The sequence below is a fragment of the Prinia subflava genome, chromosome 3, assembly GCF_021018805.1.
Source record: "Prinia subflava isolate CZ2003 ecotype Zambia chromosome 3, Cam_Psub_1.2, whole genome shotgun sequence".
Classification (NCBI taxonomy): domain Eukaryota; kingdom Metazoa; phylum Chordata; class Aves; order Passeriformes; family Cisticolidae; genus Prinia; species Prinia subflava.
Window position 1 is genome coordinate 28035380 of NC_086249.1, and position 17112 is coordinate 28052491.

At 45.5% G+C, this 17112-nt stretch overlaps 2 protein-coding genes across 2 annotated transcripts; both read right to left on the reverse strand.

Annotated features, from left to right (window-relative positions):
• Positions 1-329: 329 nt before the first annotated feature.
• Positions 330-8731, reverse strand: LOC134549068 (uncharacterized). The gene is made up of 15 exons (XM_063394468.1): positions 8701-8731; positions 8519-8583; positions 6562-6664; positions 6378-6445; positions 5707-5809; positions 5533-5573; positions 4837-4939; positions 4619-4722; positions 3930-4032; positions 3752-3801; positions 3538-3615; positions 2650-2784; positions 1253-1425; positions 967-1061; positions 330-594 (listed from the first exon to the last, which is right to left on the reverse strand). The coding sequence occupies exons 1-14, from the start codon at positions 8729-8731 to the stop codon at positions 980-982; spliced, it is 1239 nt and encodes a 412-aa protein (XP_063250538.1). The 3' UTR covers positions 330-594; positions 967-979.
• Positions 8732-12584: 3853 nt separating this feature from the next.
• LOC134548533 (ankyrin repeat domain-containing protein 27-like) lies at positions 12585-15824 on the reverse strand (the record flags this gene model as incomplete). Its single annotated transcript, XM_063393435.1, is given in 4 exon segments — positions 12585-13272; positions 13275-13329; positions 13462-13576; positions 15247-15824. Coding segments are annotated over 4 exon segments (885 nt in total), but the record flags the coding sequence as incomplete, so codon positions are not given.
• Positions 15825-17112: the final 1288 nt, after the last annotated feature.

Below are 17112 nucleotides of genomic sequence, written 5' to 3' on the forward strand. Positions count from 1 at the left end.
AGCATTTTGCATAAACCTTGAACTGTTTCAGCCACAGAATGAAATTCTCTGTCTGAAGACAAGCCCAGTGGTACCCCAAATCTGGGTATAATTTCCTTGAACAAAACTTTTGTTACTTCTTTAGTTTTGTTGGTGCAACAGACAAAGACTTCTGGCCATACAAAAAAGCTATCTACCAAGAACAATATCAATAACAATCTTCCCAGAGTAGTTCTAAAAATAAGTCTTGGTTTAAGAAAGTTTAGAGAGGTGGACAATCTAAAATGAGTTACCTCCCCTTAGTTCCATCTAGTCCCTTTCCACCAATAAGGAACAAATACAAGTAGAGATAAGTGAACAGATAACAGTTTATTGACAAGTGAAACAGCAACAGGCAAAACATAACAGTAAATAATCACTAGATAGTGATCACTAGACACTAAATTCACAAATTTAGAAAATTGCTAAATTTCACAAATCTCCTGGGAAGAAAGAGGCACCCTGCAGGGTGACCCAGCCTCAGGGATTGGCTCACTTTGCAAACTTCACTCCAAAACAGTTTTTGATAGTGTGTGGAAAATTGCGGTGCCGAAGACTGGTGTCCACAGAAGAGTCCTGCAAAAATCAACTTTATTTGAATAAAGGGTGAGCCTAGTGGGCCACACCCCTGTGGGGTCTCTCAAGTTTTTGGAGGATCCAGCCTCCTTTTATCCTAAAATCCCAAATGCATGTTGGCTCTCTTCCCCATTGGCTGAAGTACTAGGAATGTACAAACTTCCCAAACCACCTGCTATATGTCTTCCTACCCACAGGTACCCCAACACCCATTCCTCTAGAATATGATTGAGTCTTCTAGGTTATCTAGTTATATGGTCTTATCTCTCCTAGACTCTCTCTAAGAAAACATGGAAAATTTTAACGTTTTCCCACATGAGTATGGAACTAGGTTCTGTGGGTCATGAACAGGGAAGGCTCTGAGTAGCTTACTGAGGTAAGAGATTTACTGGACTGTCTCAAAAGCTTCAATAGTCTTGGCTTGTTGCTGGATTGTGTCTTCCAGCCTTGCCATTTTCACTTCCAGCCTGAAAAAGAAGTACAGGCCTTATCACAGGAGTTCACAAGAGAACAAATCCCAAAGGAACAGAATGAAAAAAGTCATCTTAAACAAAAGCATCTTTGAAAATCATGTATTAGTGTCTCACTGGGATGCAAGATGACAGTCCTGTTGCTCTCACAGAATCACACAAAGTGAAGCCTTGCTCCACAGTCTTACCGTTGAAAGTGTTCTTCCAGCTGGAGGATAGCTGCAGCTGAAGAATCCAAAGATTCAGCCAGGCGGCCTTGCATGTTCCTCAAAATTTTTATTACCTTCTTCTCCTTTAGGGCATTCTTCCCTGACTCAGCATAATAATCATTCTTGTTAAGAGATTCTTTCAGGTCCTTGAGCTGTCAAACCACAAGAACAATCCCCAGTAGAAAGCTTTTATATATTAAAAAAAGTAGAGTGCTTTGACTCTGATGTTAACTTTTAAAAACTGTGTTACTTCTTCATATTTTATAGTGGGCCCTCTCCTACACTGATTTCCTAGAGTGTTTCCTAAAGACTGGCACAACACTTCTCCTCTCCTCTCCCAAGGATTCTGAACACACTTTGTAGCCTGTTCTGGTGTCAGGGTTTAGGAATGATATTGCCCAAATTCATGCTCCCACTTAGACTCTCCAAACCACACTGCTGCTCCCTTGCTCCCTCCTTCCTTTTCTCCTCACCCCTGCCACAGGAGGGAGAGGAGAACTGGTCATACAAAAGGTAAAGGTCATGGGTTCAGTCAAGAACAATTTACTGGAAGCAGCAATGACATAAGAAAACAGTAGCAGCAACAATATTCATGAAGAAGAGTGTTCAAGGGAGGAGTAAGAGATTCATATGCAAAATGCTCAGAACCAGTGTTACCCAGCCACTCCCTCTGCCACAGTATTCAACCACAAGGAAATAGACTCCTTTTCCTTTCCCCTTCCCCATGGACCGTACTTCCTACCCCACTTCCTCCATCCTCTGTCCTCCAGCAATGACCTGAGGTGGGATAGAATAACCTCAGGGCCCTAGCCATGCCCCCTCCCAGCTACTGCAAAAATTAACCCTGCCCTGCCCAGAAACAGGACAGCTGACTATTCCAACAGGATCAGAAACTCCTCTGCTTCCTAAAGTGATTTTACAACTCTGTAACAATGGTGATGGAGAGAAGAAATACTATAAAACATTAGCGCAGCACTCCAACAGGCCTCCTCTTTCTCTGCCAACACACAGCCCACTTTGCCAAACCAGAGTGGGGAAGCAAATTCTTTTCTGGAAGGAGTACCCATGTCCTTCTCCAGTTAAGGACAAAGTGACATCACAACTAACCATTTTTTTTTGTAGTTACCAGACTTATAAAATAAGTCGGGTCAGTTATGTGTCATTCAACTTACTCCTGTTGCAAAGTTGTGTAGTGTACTAAGACCACCTTAGTGCAGCCCTCTCCACTGCTACTTCAAGTGGTGTCAACAGGCAAACATCAAAGGCAGCAGTGCTGTTCCCTCCCCTGAACCACCTCCTGTTACACAAAAGTCTTAAGGAATTATTAGTTCCATGCTCTGTTTACTACAGGGACCCAGCCAAGGCATTTTCCATACCCTAGTTTTACACCTCTCCAGTTTCTCCAACAGCAGTTTCTGTTCCTTCCTGCTGTTGGTCTTCACAGTTCCAAGTGCAGCTCCTTCCAGGGAGTCTTTTTTGAGAAGTTTGTCAAGCTTCTGCCTGGCCAGTGTCTAAGGAAACAGTGTATCATAAGCATGGCAAAATCAGTGCGAACATGACAATAAAAGAAATGCTTTTACTGATGAAATTACATCATTAGATCAGTTGAGGGAGAGCTTGGCCAGCAGGTTGAGGGAGGCGATTCTCCCTTTCTACTCTGCTCTTGTGAGAACCCACCTAAAGTGCTGTGTTACCCTCTGGGGCCTCCAGCACAAGGCAGACATGGACCTGATGAAAAGAGGCCAGAGGAGGGCCACAAAGACGTTCATAGGGCTGGAACACCTCTGCCATGGAAAAAAGGCTGAGGGACTTGGGATTTTTCAGTTCAGAAAAGCAGGCTCAGGGCAGATCTTATTGTAGATCTTATTGTAGCCTTTTAACATAGAAAGGAGGGGAGATATTATTACCAAGGATTGTAGTGACAGGTCAAGGGGCAATGGTTTAAAATGAAAATCTGGTAGATTTGGATTAGACATAAGGAGGAAAATTTTCCAAGTATTGTGATAGAACACTGGACCAGGCTGTCCAGAAGAGTTGCGCTCATCCCTGAATGTGTTCAAACTGAAGCTAAATGGGTCTTCAAGTAGACTCTTTTTGCAGCCCTTCTGCCTCAAATACATATGAAATTAGGTCCAAAATACAGCTCAGGTCCAGATTAATTACTTCCTCTCAGCACTATTTCAAAATGAACTCACTACAAGAACACATGTGCTTACACTGATAGATTATATTTAGGGGTATTTGCATCTGTGTCTAAGAGTCACCTGTTTGTCCTGCTCAGGGTCTGTTTGAGTTGAAGAATCAACCTTTAGCTGAAGATCTTCTCCCTGTAATGTAGGAGGCTAAGCAAGGAAGAAAAAAGAGAAACAGTTGGGAAACAAATCCTCAGCAGGACTGCAGCATCACACTGCCTTCAAGCAGAGAGCATGAAGATTTCTTCCAAGGGTAGTGTAAGAGCCCAGGAAGAGAGCTAAGTACCTCATTCTCAGAAGAGGAGATAAAATGTTCCTTCTGTTCTGCCCTTGCAGCTGATAATAGAGATAAAAAATAAGATAAGAGTGTTGCTGCTGTGAGTGCTTTTTTCACTTTGCTTTTCCAAAACTGATTCACTCCAGAGAGGCCTACAAAAGTAACCATGTAGTCCCTCTGAAACTACCTTTGCCACGCTCCACTGCAGCAGAGCTCACACCCACTCTGTTTTGGTCTGCAGCAGGAAGCTGCACATCGGCCGACACTTTTCTTTGGCCCTCAGAATCAGTCTGCATAATTTAAACGACACATGTGAGAACTGGCACAGGCTGCTTCCACACAACCTTCCACCCTCAAAGCTTCTGCTTCAGCCAAGAGGCCTAACAAGAGAGGGATCAGGTGATGGAAACAACAAAAAAGGCAAATACAGTCAGCGCATTTGGCTTCTCTCTTGAGTAGATCTTTCAAAACAGGACAAAGTCCTAATGTCCAAGCTCGAGAGAACCTAGGCAGAAGAAATAGGTCTCTAAACTGTGGGTCATCCACAACCACTTGACATCAAGTAGATGCACAGAAGAAATCTGTGAGGTGGGAAAAAACAATTCTCACAATGCCAGCCTACTGGGACTTCAGAGGACTGTAGCCAGAAGGAAGATTTACTTCTTTGTCCTAGAAATCCCACATAGACATCAGCTGTAAGGAGGTCTAGGACATTAGCTGGACCTCACTTTGTCCCAGTCCCATCTCAACAGCTTGTCTGAAGCAGCAGCATGTCAAGGTCCAAATTACAACCATGTGGCAGAAGCAGGAGCAAAAGAAAATTACCCCAGAGGCCAGTGAGGCAGAGGGATACCCAGATTTTCTCTGAGAAGGTACCTCAGAATCCCAGAGAAAATCGTCTTCCTGTTTTTCTTCTCGCCCTGCTGGTTGCAAGACTCTGTCTTCCTTTTTCACTTCTCTCCATGCTTGTTTCAAGACCCCTAAGAAAAGATAAGCACATAATAGCTATGAGTGTTTATTTTACTCTGCTTTTCTCCACCTGCTTCACTCCAGAGAGGGTTTCAAAGGTAACCATTTAGTCCCTCTGAAATCACCTTTGCTGCGCTCCACTGCAGCAGAGCGCGCATCCAACCTGTAGCTGTCTGCAGCAGGAAGCTGGACAGCAGCCGACACTTTCCATTCACCTTCAGATTCAGTCTGAGTAATTGAAAAGACACACGTGAGAACTGGCACAGGCTGCTTCTCCACCCACTTCCACATTCAAAGGCTGTGCTGCAGCCAAGGGGCTTAACAAGAAGGATTGGGTGACGGAAAGAACAAAAAGGGCAAACACAGTGAGCACATTCAGCATCTCTGTTGAGCAGGGTTTTCAAAATGGGACCAAGGACATCTGCCCATGCCACAGAGAATGTAGGCAAAAGAAATATTCCTACAGACTGTAGATCATATGGAAACCCAGTTGACATTAACTGCATGTACAGAAGAGAGATGTCTGATGGAAAAATGAATCCTCACAATGCCAGCCTTGTGTAGGTTTCATGGTACTGTAACAAACATGGAGTTTTACTACATTATCCTTACTGCAAATCTAGGTTGGACATTAGCCGCAAGGAGGCCCAGGACATTAGCTTCACCTCATTTTGTCCTAGTCCCATCTGAACAGCAGCAGTGTCTGCAGCAGCACAATGTCAGGCTCTAAGGTATGAGTGTGTGGCAGAAGCAGCATCAAAGGAAAATGAGCCCAGAAGCCGGTGAGTCAGAGACCTCAGTATCTCCTTCAGAAAAGGTACCTCAGAATCCCAAGAAGAATCATCATCTTCTCCTGCTCCTCCTGCTGGTTGCAAGACACATCAAAATAGATAAGAGGCTTATCAGAGCTCTGAGTACATGTCACTCTGCTTTTCCAAATCTGATTTGCCTCACTGAGGCTTACAAAGGTAACCATGTAGTCCGTGTGGAATTACCTTCGCTGAGCTCTGCTGCAGCAGAGCGCACACCCACTCCTTTGTGACCTGCAGCACGACACTGCTTGCTGGCAAAAACTTCTTCTACAATCTCAGAAAAAGGCTGTGAAATTTCAAAGACACACATAAGAACTGGCCCAGGTGGCCTCTGCACCCACTTCATGCTCAAAGCTTCTGCTTCAGCCACCACACCTAAGGGGAGGGACAACATGATGAAAAGAACAAAAAGGGCAAACAAAGCCAGTGCACACATCATTGCTGTTGATCAGCAATTTTAAAACGAGACAAAGTCCACCTGCCCAAGCTTGAGAGAACCTAGGCAGAAGAAATTAATCCCTAAATCATGGGTCATACGCAACCATTTGACACGGAAAATTCACAAAAGAGATTTTTGAGGAGGAAAAAAAGCAATTTTCATAATGTCAGCCTTCTAGGACTTCAGAGGACTGTAACTAGAAGGAAGAGTTACTTCTTTGTCTGAGAAATCCAGCTTGGAGGTCCCTCACAGGGAGACACACATTAGTTGGACCTCACTTTGTCCCAGAGATTATCTGAAGCAGCAGCTGGTTAAGGTCCAAGTAAGGAGGGTGTGGCAGAAGCAGCAGCAAAGCAGGAGAAGTCCAGAAATAGGTGAGCCAGAGGGACCTCACTGCCTCCCTCACAGAAGGTACCTCAGAATCCCAGGAGGAATCACCATCTTCCTTTTTCGCTTCTCCTGCTGCTGCTGCTGGCAAGACACCTAAGAAAGATAAGAAATGTCATTTCTGCGTGTGCTTATTTCACTCTTGCTTTTTTTCCACCTGCTTCACTCCAGAGAGGCTTACAAAGGTAACCACTCAGTCTCTCTGAAATTACCTTTGCCACACTCCATTGCAGCAGAGCACACAACCAACCTGTTGCTGTTTGCAGCAGGAAGCCACACACTGGCCCACATTTTTCCTTGACTTTTAGGATCAGTCTGAGTAATTGAAAAGACACACGTGAGAACTGGCACAGGCAGCTTCTCCACCCACTTCCCTGCTCAAAGCTTCTGCTTCAGCCAGCAGGCTGCAGGAGAGAGATCGGGGGTGAAAGAGCAAAAGGAGCCAACACAGCCAGCACATTCGGCGTCCTCTTGAGCAGGGTTTTCAAAATATTATCAAGGACACCTCTCTGAGCTAGAGAGAACCTAGACAGAAGAAATTACTATCTAAAGGGTAGGTCATATGGGAACTGTTTGACATTGACCACACTTAGAGGAGTGAGAGGAACCAATCTGACTTTTATGAATGCCTGAGCATACATTATACATGAGGTGAAAAACAATCCTAGGAGTTGTACACCTGCTGGGAGTTCTGTCCATGGTGAGCATGCACCTGAGATCAAAGTCTAACAAACCCTCTGGAAAAGAGGTATAATAATAATAATAATAATAATAATAATAATAATAATAATAATAATAATAGCTATTAAAAACTGAGAAAATTTGGAAATGGAGTGGTTACGATCAAATGGACTGAGATGAAACGAGTTGATGAAATTATTTTCATTTCTTCCCTGATTTCAGGGTTTGAATTGGAATAATTTTGGCAAGTTTTGGTCCTTTTCCCTGCCCCTCATTTCATCTCAGCTCATTTGTTTTAATCACACCATTTCCAAATTTTCTCATTTTCTTCAATAGCATTCTTTTGATCACACATATATTCCAGAGCTTTTGTTAGACTTTGCTCTCTGATTTCAAGATTTCATTCCCTTTCGCGAAAGGAAGAATTTCCTGAAAGCAAGAAAGGGAATGGAATCTTGAAATCAGAGAACAAAGTCTAACAAACGCTCTGGAAAAGAGGTATGATCCAAACCAGTGATACCTGGGAAACTGGGCCGTGGGATGAGCCTGAGCACACAGAGGCAGTGAACTGCACCTCCACGGGGACCATGTTCTTCGGGTTTCTTGGAGAGAGCGGGGGCTCACCTCGAGGGTCAGCGCGCTAGCTGCCCGCTGCCTCTTGCTTCTCCCTCCCTGCGGTGCTGTGTCCCTGCCCGCCCCTGCCCTGCCCCGCAGTTTCCCGGGGGCAGCCGGACGCCGCGGACGGGCGGCTGTGCCCGCAGCCACGGGGGCTGTGCCCGCAGCCGCGGCAGCCCGGCCGCCCACGGAAGGGACACGCAGCCGGCTGGGCTTTGAGAGTCGCGCCCGGCCGCCCACGGAAGGGACACGCAGCCGGCTGGGCTTTGAGAGTCGCGCCCGGCCGCCACGGCAGCCACGCACGGCAGCTTGCGGCACACACACTCCGTCTGCCGGGCTGATGCCGACAGGCCGTCCGGGGCACAGGGTGATAATGATCTGTGCCTGTCTTCTGTTTCTCCTCTCTCTTTCCCCCTCTTTGCTCTCTTTTCTATTGCTCTTCGGTAGGAGCGCTTATCTTTCTTTATCAGTAAACAGTTCTCAGATATAATATTGCTGCACTTGTGTTTTATTTGTGTCTGAGAAATCTGTCAAAAAGAATCCTTCCCAGCTCCCCTTTTACAGCAGGACGGGACAAGGAGTAATCTGAGTGATGGAAAAACAGCAGTCCCCACAAAGCCAGCCTTTCACTGGTTTCAGAGGAGCTTTACCGCTCTGTGCTATTCTAGAAATGTACCTTGGAGATCTGCCACAAGAAGGTTCAGGACAACAGCTGGACCTCACTTTGTCCCAGTCCTAACTGAACAGATTATCTGAAGCAGGGGCTGGTTAAGGTACAAGTTACGAGTGTGTGGCAGAGGCAGCAGCAAAGCAAAATGAGCCCAGAAGCCAGTGAGTCAGAGGGATCCCCACTGTCTCCCTCAGAAAAGATACCTCATAATCCCAGGGAGAATCAGTGTCTTCCTTTTTCACTGCTCCTCCTCCTGCTTGCAAGACCCCTGAGAACACATAAGAAGCTCGTCACAGATCTGAGTGCTTGTTTCACTCTCCTTTTCCCAATCTTTTTCACGCCAGAGAAACTTACAAATGTGATCATTTAGTGCCTCTGAAATTACCTTTGCCACACTCCTCAGCAAAAGAGCGCATGCCCACTCCACTGCCTTTTCTAGCCCGACGCTGTACAGGGTTAATCACTTTCTCTAAAAGGTCACTGAGATGCTATGTAATTGTAATTTAAAAGACACGTGAGAGAACTGGCACCGGCTCCTTGTGTACACACTTCCACACACAAAGCTTCTGCTTCAGCCAAGAGGCCTAACAAGAGAGGGATCAGGTAATGGAAAGAACAAAAAGGGCAAACACAACCAGTGCATTTGGCATTTCTCTTGAGCAGTTTTTCAAAACAGGATAAAGTCCACCTGCACAAGCTTGAGAAAACTAGGCAGAAAAATAAATATCTAAACTGTGGGTCATACACAACCATTTGACACTGACAATTCACAGAAGAGATTTGTGAGGAGGTAAAAATCAGTTCTCACAATACCAGACTTCAAAGACTTCAGAGGACTGTAACTAGAAGGAAGAGTTTCTTCTTTGTCCTAGAAATCCAGCTTGGAGGTTACCCCCAGGGAGACACACAACATTAGTTGGTGAGCAGAGCTTTCAAAATGGGACAAAGTCTACCTGCCCAAGCTAGAAACAAACTAGGCAGAAGAAATAAATCTCTAAACTACAGGTCAACAGGAATTATTTGACATTGACTGCATTCAGGGAAGAGAGCTGTGTGATGGAAAAACAGCAATCCTCATAATGTCACCTTTCACAGATTTCAGAGGACTATAACCAACAGGGAGCTTTAGTACTCTGTGCTATACTAGAAATCCTGCCTGGAGGTCAGCCTCAAGGAGGCCCAGGTCATCAGCTGGACCTCATTTTGTCCCAGCCCCCAGTGAACAGATTATCTGAAGAAGCTGATTGTCAAGGTCCAAGTCACAAGTGTGTGGTAGAAAAAGAATCAAAGGAAAACAAGCAGAAAAGCCAGGGAGCCAGAGAGACCCCACTGCCTCCCTCAGAGAAGGTACCTTAGGACTGCAGAGGGAACCATTGTCTTCTTCTTTTGCTGCTCTTGCTGCTTGCCAGTCCCCTAGCCAAAGACATGAAGTGAGTCATTCCTGCAATAGTTATTTCACTCTACTGTCCTTCACCTGGTTTACTCCAGAGAGGCTTACAAAGGTAACCACTTAGTCCCTCTGAAATCACCTTTGCTGTGCTCTGCTGCAGCAGAGCACACATCCAACCTGTTGCTGTTTGCAGCAGGAAGCCACACACTGGCCCACATTTTTCCTTGACTTTTAGGATCAGCGTGTGTAATCTAAAGGACACACGTGAGAAGCGGCATGGGCAGCTTCTCCACCCACTTCCCTGCTCAAAGCTTCTGCTTCAGGCAGCAGGCCACAGGAGAGAGACCAGGGGATGGAAAGGATGGAAAGGGCAAGCACAGCTAGTGTGTTTGGCATCACTGCTGAGCATCATTTTCAATACAGGACTAAGTCCTCCTGCTCAGTCTGGAGAGAACCTAGGCAGAAGGAATAAATCTCTAGCCTGTAGGTCATATGGGAGCCAGCTGATACTGCACACATCTAGAGAAGTGAGCTGTGTGATAGGAAAACAGCAATCCTCACAATGCAAGCCTTTCAGCTTTCAGAGGACTGTAACCAACCATGAGCTTTCTCTGTGCTATACTAGAAATCCCGCTTGAAAGTCAGCTGCAAGGAGGTCCAGGATATTAGCTGGACATTAGATATTAGATCCAGGATATTAGATCCAGTCCCAACTGAACAGCTTGTCTGAAGCAGCAGCATGTCAAGGTCCAAGTAACAAGTGTGTGACAGAAGCAGGATAGGAAAATGAACTCGGAATCCAGGGAGTCAGAGGAACCCCATTGCCTCCCTCAGAGAAGGTACATGAGGGTTGCAGAGGGAGCATTTGTCTTCCTTTTTCTCTGCTCCTTCTGCTTTGTAGTCTCGTAAGATAAGAAGTGTGTCATTTCTGTGAGTGCCTATTTCATTTTGCTGTTCCTCATCTGCTTCACTCCAGGGAGGCTTGCAAAGTTAACCATCTAGTCCATCTGAAATTACCTCTGTTGAGCTGCACTGTAATGGAGGGCACAGACACTTTATTTTGGTCTGCAGCTGGACTATTATCCTTCTTTTCTCCTGCTTCTTCTTTTGGCACATCACCTAAGAAGTAAGATAAGAGGCATGTTGTTGCCCTGAGTGTTTATTTTCTAGTCCTTTGGCCCGTCCCTCCAAACCAGCATCCCAATGATTGAATATCATTCTGCTACAGGCCACAGTGATTTTCCTCATCATCTCTATGACAGAAAAGTATCTTACATTACTCTGACAATGCAGATGTTTCCAGGGGAATGACAGGAGTTGTCTCATAGCAGGAGCTGCCAATTTGCTCATCAGCAATACTAAATATAGAAAGTAAAAAGATACATTAGGTAAAATCCCCCCCAGACTTCCATGCACTCTCTGCAGGAAGAGCAAAAGCCAGGCATGTTCCATTCTATCCATATTCATAGACAACTGCCAAAGGGTCACACATCCACAGAATGTATTGCAGTCCTAGAGTAATGGAGACTGAAATCCTCATTACAGCCTTGCTGACAGTACGGGTGCCTAGTCTTATCAGTGGAGTAACTCACCCCTGCTACAGTCTGGCTACAGTCTCATCTGATAAATCCCCTCTCCATTTCAAGGGGCAATGAATTCACAAGCCCCCTGGCGGCTGACATCACCAAAGCCTCCACCTCAGCTAGATGTTATGCTAATGGTGCAGCTACTCTCCATGTCAAGATGGTTTAATGTCTCCTCAGTCCTGGTCCTCACTTTGAAGGGCTTCAGAAATTCCCATGGTTAGCCTGAGGACTTGAGAGTTTAGAGAGCTCCCAAGTGTGTTATCAAGAGTCCAACAAATATTGTGCTTGCATTCCAAGACCTGTGTTGTCTTCTAACAACCCTGGGTTAGCTGGGGCTTGGGTTTGTTTAATAAGCAGAAAAACAAACAAACAAAAAATCCCAATCAAACAAGAAAAGAAATTAAACATGTTCTCTAGATCAAGGCTGCTGTGCAGAATGGTGCATTATCACAACATTTATACTCTGCCAGAAGCCTGTAGGGAAAGAATGAGCACTACATATTGTAAGAGCAATCTTCAAACATGTTTTATTCCTAAAGGGGTTTTTACACCACCGTTTACACAAGCTACCTTCTCTCCTGCTTCGCATCCATACAGGTTGCCATGTGAGGCAGGAGAAGAAGAAATGAAGTCAAGATCCAGTGGCAGGAGTTCAAGGGCAATTATTTATAGCTGGACAAGACATGCTCACAGGAATTATGCAGTACATTCACCCATCCCTTGGCTACCATCACAGTGAAAGAGGGCTTTTTTCCTCAGCCTAGTTAAGGACACTGGGGATATAAGTTAGATCCCCTCAGAAACAAAAGGCAAGTAGTTGCTGCCAATGCCGTGGAACTTGGAAACACACAGGTGAACTCTCAGAGACAGCTAGAGGGAAAGGACAAAGTTTTCCTCAACTTTTAAATCTACTCTTGACATGGAAAGAAATACATCAGAAGACATTGCTGAGCTCAGCTTCTACAAAGCTGTCAGCACCTCATTAAACCCTACTGCTGTTACCAAAAAGGGATGTACATCAGCACAGACATTAGGAGAATGTAGTTGTTCTAACGATGATGTAAAACACATTATTTTGAACCATGTTAGTGAAAGTTTGACATGGGTAGAGTCCCTTGTATGACGGAGGAAAAAGAGCACCATGGTGAAGAAGAAGTTGTATTGCTTTCTTATTCCCAGAAAGAGTTGCAGCTTTAAGAGGGGTCCTAGGACATCCAAGAGATAACAGTAAATACATCAGCTTTTGCAAACATTGCTTAGCCAATACTTTAATTCCTCTTTGCTCCTTAAACAATTAATTTGCTCTCTCCTGCAGGCAGAATGAAGGCACAGCCAAATGCCTACAAGTGTTGGAGAATTCAGGTTGGTGGGACCTCAGGAGGTCTCCTGGACAACTACCTTCCCAGAGCAGACTCAGGGCCTGTGTGCCTGTGTGTGCATGCATGTGTGGGTGTGTGGCATGGCAAACAGTGCTTTCTTGCAGTCCTCAGCCTGGAAATCACCCCCTGAAGAAAGCAAGCATCCAAGCCCAGGTCTGCTTTCACAAGTCACACAGGAGATCCTTCTGGAAGACTCCTGGTCTTTTTTCAAAGCTCCTTCTTATGCCTCCCATCAGTCCAACTCAAACAGTGTGAAGGAGTCCCACATGCACTTTTGGCAAACACTTTACCTATAAACATTATCCTGAGCATTCACGTCAGCACCTTTTTCAAAAAGGAACTTGACCATTTCTTTACAGTTTCCAATGATCGCAAGAGTAAGCGGAGTGTATCTCAACTGAAAGGAGAAATCATCTCTCTTAGAATCACAGAGAAGTTGAGCAAGTTGACTTGGGAAGAGCAGCTTTACCCAAAGTCCAAGCTTACTTTATTCTCAGCATCAATATCTGCACCATGCTCAAGTAACAGCTCCACTAGAGGTTTGCTAGAAACCATGACAGCAAAGTGAAGGGCAGTGTTACTGTTTACACTTCTGTGGTTGAGGCGGCACCGTGTTCCAGCAGAATAGCTGCACAGTCTCTGTGCTCGTGCTCTACTGCCTGGAAACAAGACACAAAGGAGGAATAATTTCCAACATCTATGTTTCTCACTGTCAGAACTGCTGCACCTTCCTGACACTGGAAAGTATGAGCGTCATCAAAGATTAGAGAACATGTGCCCCTTCTGCATACCTTGATTAGTGGAGATTTATTCAATTTGTCACCAGGGTTTAGGTTGCACTTCTTTTCTACCAGAAACTGAACAACATCTGCGTGGCCATTTATGCAAGCAAGATGCAGAGGAGTCCTAGAAATTAAGCATATGCAGTTGTCCTGGTTTAAGTCCAGATGGCAATTAAGCACCATGCAGCCACTCGATCACACCTGCTCCCTCCCCACCCCAGTGGAACAGGGAGGAGAATCAAAATTCAAACTTTAAACAACAATTAAATTATAAAAGAGCGATAAATAGAGCAAATTAAATAAAATAATATTATGATAATAACAGCAAATAAAAAATCCCAAGAAAAACCTGTGATATACAATACAGTTGCCCACAACCCACAGACTGATACCAAATCCCATTCCAGAATGTTGACCTGGCTAAGCTCTGTCCAGCTTTTTGTGTACTTTCTCACTGGCAAAGCATGAGACACTGAAAATGTCCTTGACTTAGGGTAAGCACTGCTTAGCAATGGAGGCTGTGCAAGTCTACAGAGAGTGCAGAACCAGTGTGAGAGCCCGAGTTTCCCCCCTCCCCTCATCAGCCCTGCACCAGTTTTGTCCCAGAGACAGATGGGAGGTGAATTGACAGCACCGGGAAGGATGTGCTAGCTTTCTGTGAATCCATGCCCTGCTAAACCAAGTCACTCAGTCTGGCACCTGAAAAAGAGCTGCTCTGCTTGAATGAAGGCCCAATGAGCTCCACAGAATCATCAAATCTTAATATGGTTTGGGTTGGAAAGGACCTTAAAGACCATACAGTTTCAACCCCTGCCATGGGCAGGGACACCTTCCACTAGAGCAGGTTGCAAAGAGCCCCATCCAGTCTGAACACTTGGATAAACGGGGATGGGACAAGAAGAAAATCAAGTACAGGGCCCAGGCTCCAGAGCAGGGCAGGGCAGAGCAGAGTGGGGCTTTCACTGTTTCCTATTCCAGCTCAGGCAGGGCTCCTATAAGGCTGATGCTGTGGGGATGTCCCTGCTGCCAGGCACAATGCTGGGCTTTGCTGGCTCTTCCAGTCAAGGTGGGCGTGTTCTCTGCAAAACTGGGTTTGTTACCCGGTATGTAGCAAGCCAGTAATTACACTGAGAGAGACAAACTGACAGAGACAGATTGAGAGAGACACTGATTACACGTTTCAGAGTTACATGTGCCTGGGTGCTCACTGACATTTCATAAGTAAAGCACACCCCATCGGACTTTCCATGCCATTATTTATACATAGAAGTTCAGAATCACAAACTTTCCAAGTACAGCCCCTCTACTATGATTGGTTAATGCTTTCCATACAAGTTATGTAACCACAGCTAACTTCTATGCATGCGAGGGGAGGGGTCTTCACTTGGGCAGGGTCTTTGCAACATGTAGCTGTGATTTTTAGTATTATAATGAGGACAATACAGCCACAGTATGCATGGACCTTCAGTCTTTTGCCAAACTGGCAATGTATACACACAGAAATACATCTTGATTTACTACAGCCTTTACAGATGTCCTTCACTAATAGGTGCTTCTGCTGTCTGTTCTACTGACACAACAATATCTTGATTTACTACATCCTTAACGCTTGTTAGTTCCAGGATGTCCTTGGCTAAGGGATGCGGGCTGCTTCCTGTTCCACTGACTGTCTCCTTTCTTGCTGCTTAGGCTTGAAAGTAGGCAAAATACGTACATAAAGCCCCCCACCCTGACTCAGATAATTTTACAAATTCCGCCTTTTGAACAGGCAGAGGGCCTGCTGTTTGTCCTTACTGCTTGTCCCGGTTGTAGCCATTGATGCGGTGTTTGTTCAGCCACCAGTGCTGCCGCAGCCGGGCCAGGTCCGCGCTGGCGGCCGCGCTGTGCAGGTCGGCCAAGGCCATGGCTCGGGGCTCGGGCTGGGCTGGACACAGTGGAGGGGCCCGGCGGCCTCTGCCGAGCCCCGGGCGGGGAGGAAGCGCCTGTGGGGACGGGACCCGCAGATCCCAGAGGCGAGGCCCGAGAGACGCGCGCTGGCCCCGCCACCGGCACCGCAGGGCACTGGGAGCGCCCGGCGCGGGGACAGCGACCCTGGAACGACCAGGCGTCACACAGCGGAGCGGGGACACACCCGGAGAGGGGGACACGGCCGGAGAGGGGGACACGGCCGGAGAGCGGGACACGGCCGGAGAGCGGGACACGGCCGCCCCTGGCACGGCCGGAGAGGGGGACACGGCCGGAGAGCGGGACACGGCCGGAGAGCGGGACACGGCCGGAGAGCGGGACACGGCCGGAGAGGGGGACACGGCCGGCTCCGGCGGGGAACGGGGCAGCTGGGATAACGCGGTCTGTAGTATCAAAATCACAGCGTTTCAGTCAGCCAGAGACTGCCTCTTTTTGGGAAAGTCTGAAGAAGTATGTGCTGTAGTAATGAAGAATGTTAGTCCAGATGAAAAAAACAAAACTAAAACCAAAACCAAAACCAGAAACAAAAACAAAACGCCAACAACAAAGAGGAACTGGTGGTTCCCAGGAGAACTGTGTTTTCCCCTCGGCAGGCAGAGTTCTGGAGATGATCTATTCAAATTTCCTCTAAGCTAAGGGCAGGCTTTTGAATAGACGGCAAACTGGAAGTCTCCCGTGGTTTACCATAGCCTAATCCGAGTGATCAATAGTTAAGTGTATTTCTATCCTCTTCAATCCATTGATCATTTTATGTTAAAACATCAGTTAATTAATGACTACCTTTGAACACCAGAATTAGACTCATTAAGTTCATTTTAAATAAATCAATTACAGAGACAAAATTCCTGTTGGCTTGGGTGGCCTTTAAAAGGGGCAATTTAGAAAATGAGTTTCCAATGGCTTCAGTCTAGCAGTTGGCAAGAACTCAAAAATAAGCTGAGCCTCAACTGAGGTCATAAACACTTTAATAGAAACACTAAAGTCAGACTTTCAAGAGAGTTCAGCACCCCAAATTCCCAGCCTTTTTAAAAAACTGCCTACTCTCTTGGAACTAAAATACCTCACTTCAGAGGCAAAAACTCTGAGCCCTCTATCATGAGCGGAAGGGGGCTGTTCACTGCATATGCACAGACAAAGAGAAAACAAATAATCTCCTGAAGAAAAAGCCATTTTAAGGAATGACTTTGCATTTCCTCTTCTATCTAGTAGAAGGAAAAATGGTGAATGGCAGGTGGAAGAAAACTGCAAAGACAGAAAATAAATAACTCTTTAGGGAAATGCTAATACCCAACATAAACAATGATATTTGTTTTTATTTATTTTATTTTTACCTTAAAGGTAATTTTAAATATTGTAATAATATAAATGGAAGATTAAAGCCTTGATTGCTTTAATACCTAAATGCTAAATCCTGTTAATAGGGAAAATATGTCTGACTGCTTTTTCTAATCCTTTTCATGCTTGATTTTCAAAGTATATGGTAAAATTTCATCAGCCAAATGCAAGGGCCCCCAGTGAGGGATGGGAATGAGTTAGGCCACTGGATGTTTATAAAATAAAGAAGGGTTTGCTCCCAGTTATCACCTGAGTCTCTTAGTGATTGTTAGATTTCATCCTGCTTGATGAACAAGTTAGCTGTGTGCATTGCAATTACTCTACACTTTTGATCAGAGAATTTATTTATTGTTCTCAGAG

Excerpts from the sequence above, each read along its gene's own strand:
- LOC134549068 (XM_063394468.1), bottom strand. The coding sequence starts at position 8,731 with ATGCGCTCTTTTGCTGAGGAGTGTGGCAAAG. Across the intron at positions 6,446-6,561 it reads TGCAATGGAGTGTGGCAAAG|GTGTCTTGCCAGCAGCAGCA; the intron begins GTAATTTCAGAG and ends TATCTTTCTTAG. Across the intron at positions 5,810-6,377 it reads ATTCCTCCTGGGATTCTGAG|CCTTTTTCTGAGATTGTAGA; the intron begins GTACCTTCTGTG and ends GAAATTTCACAG.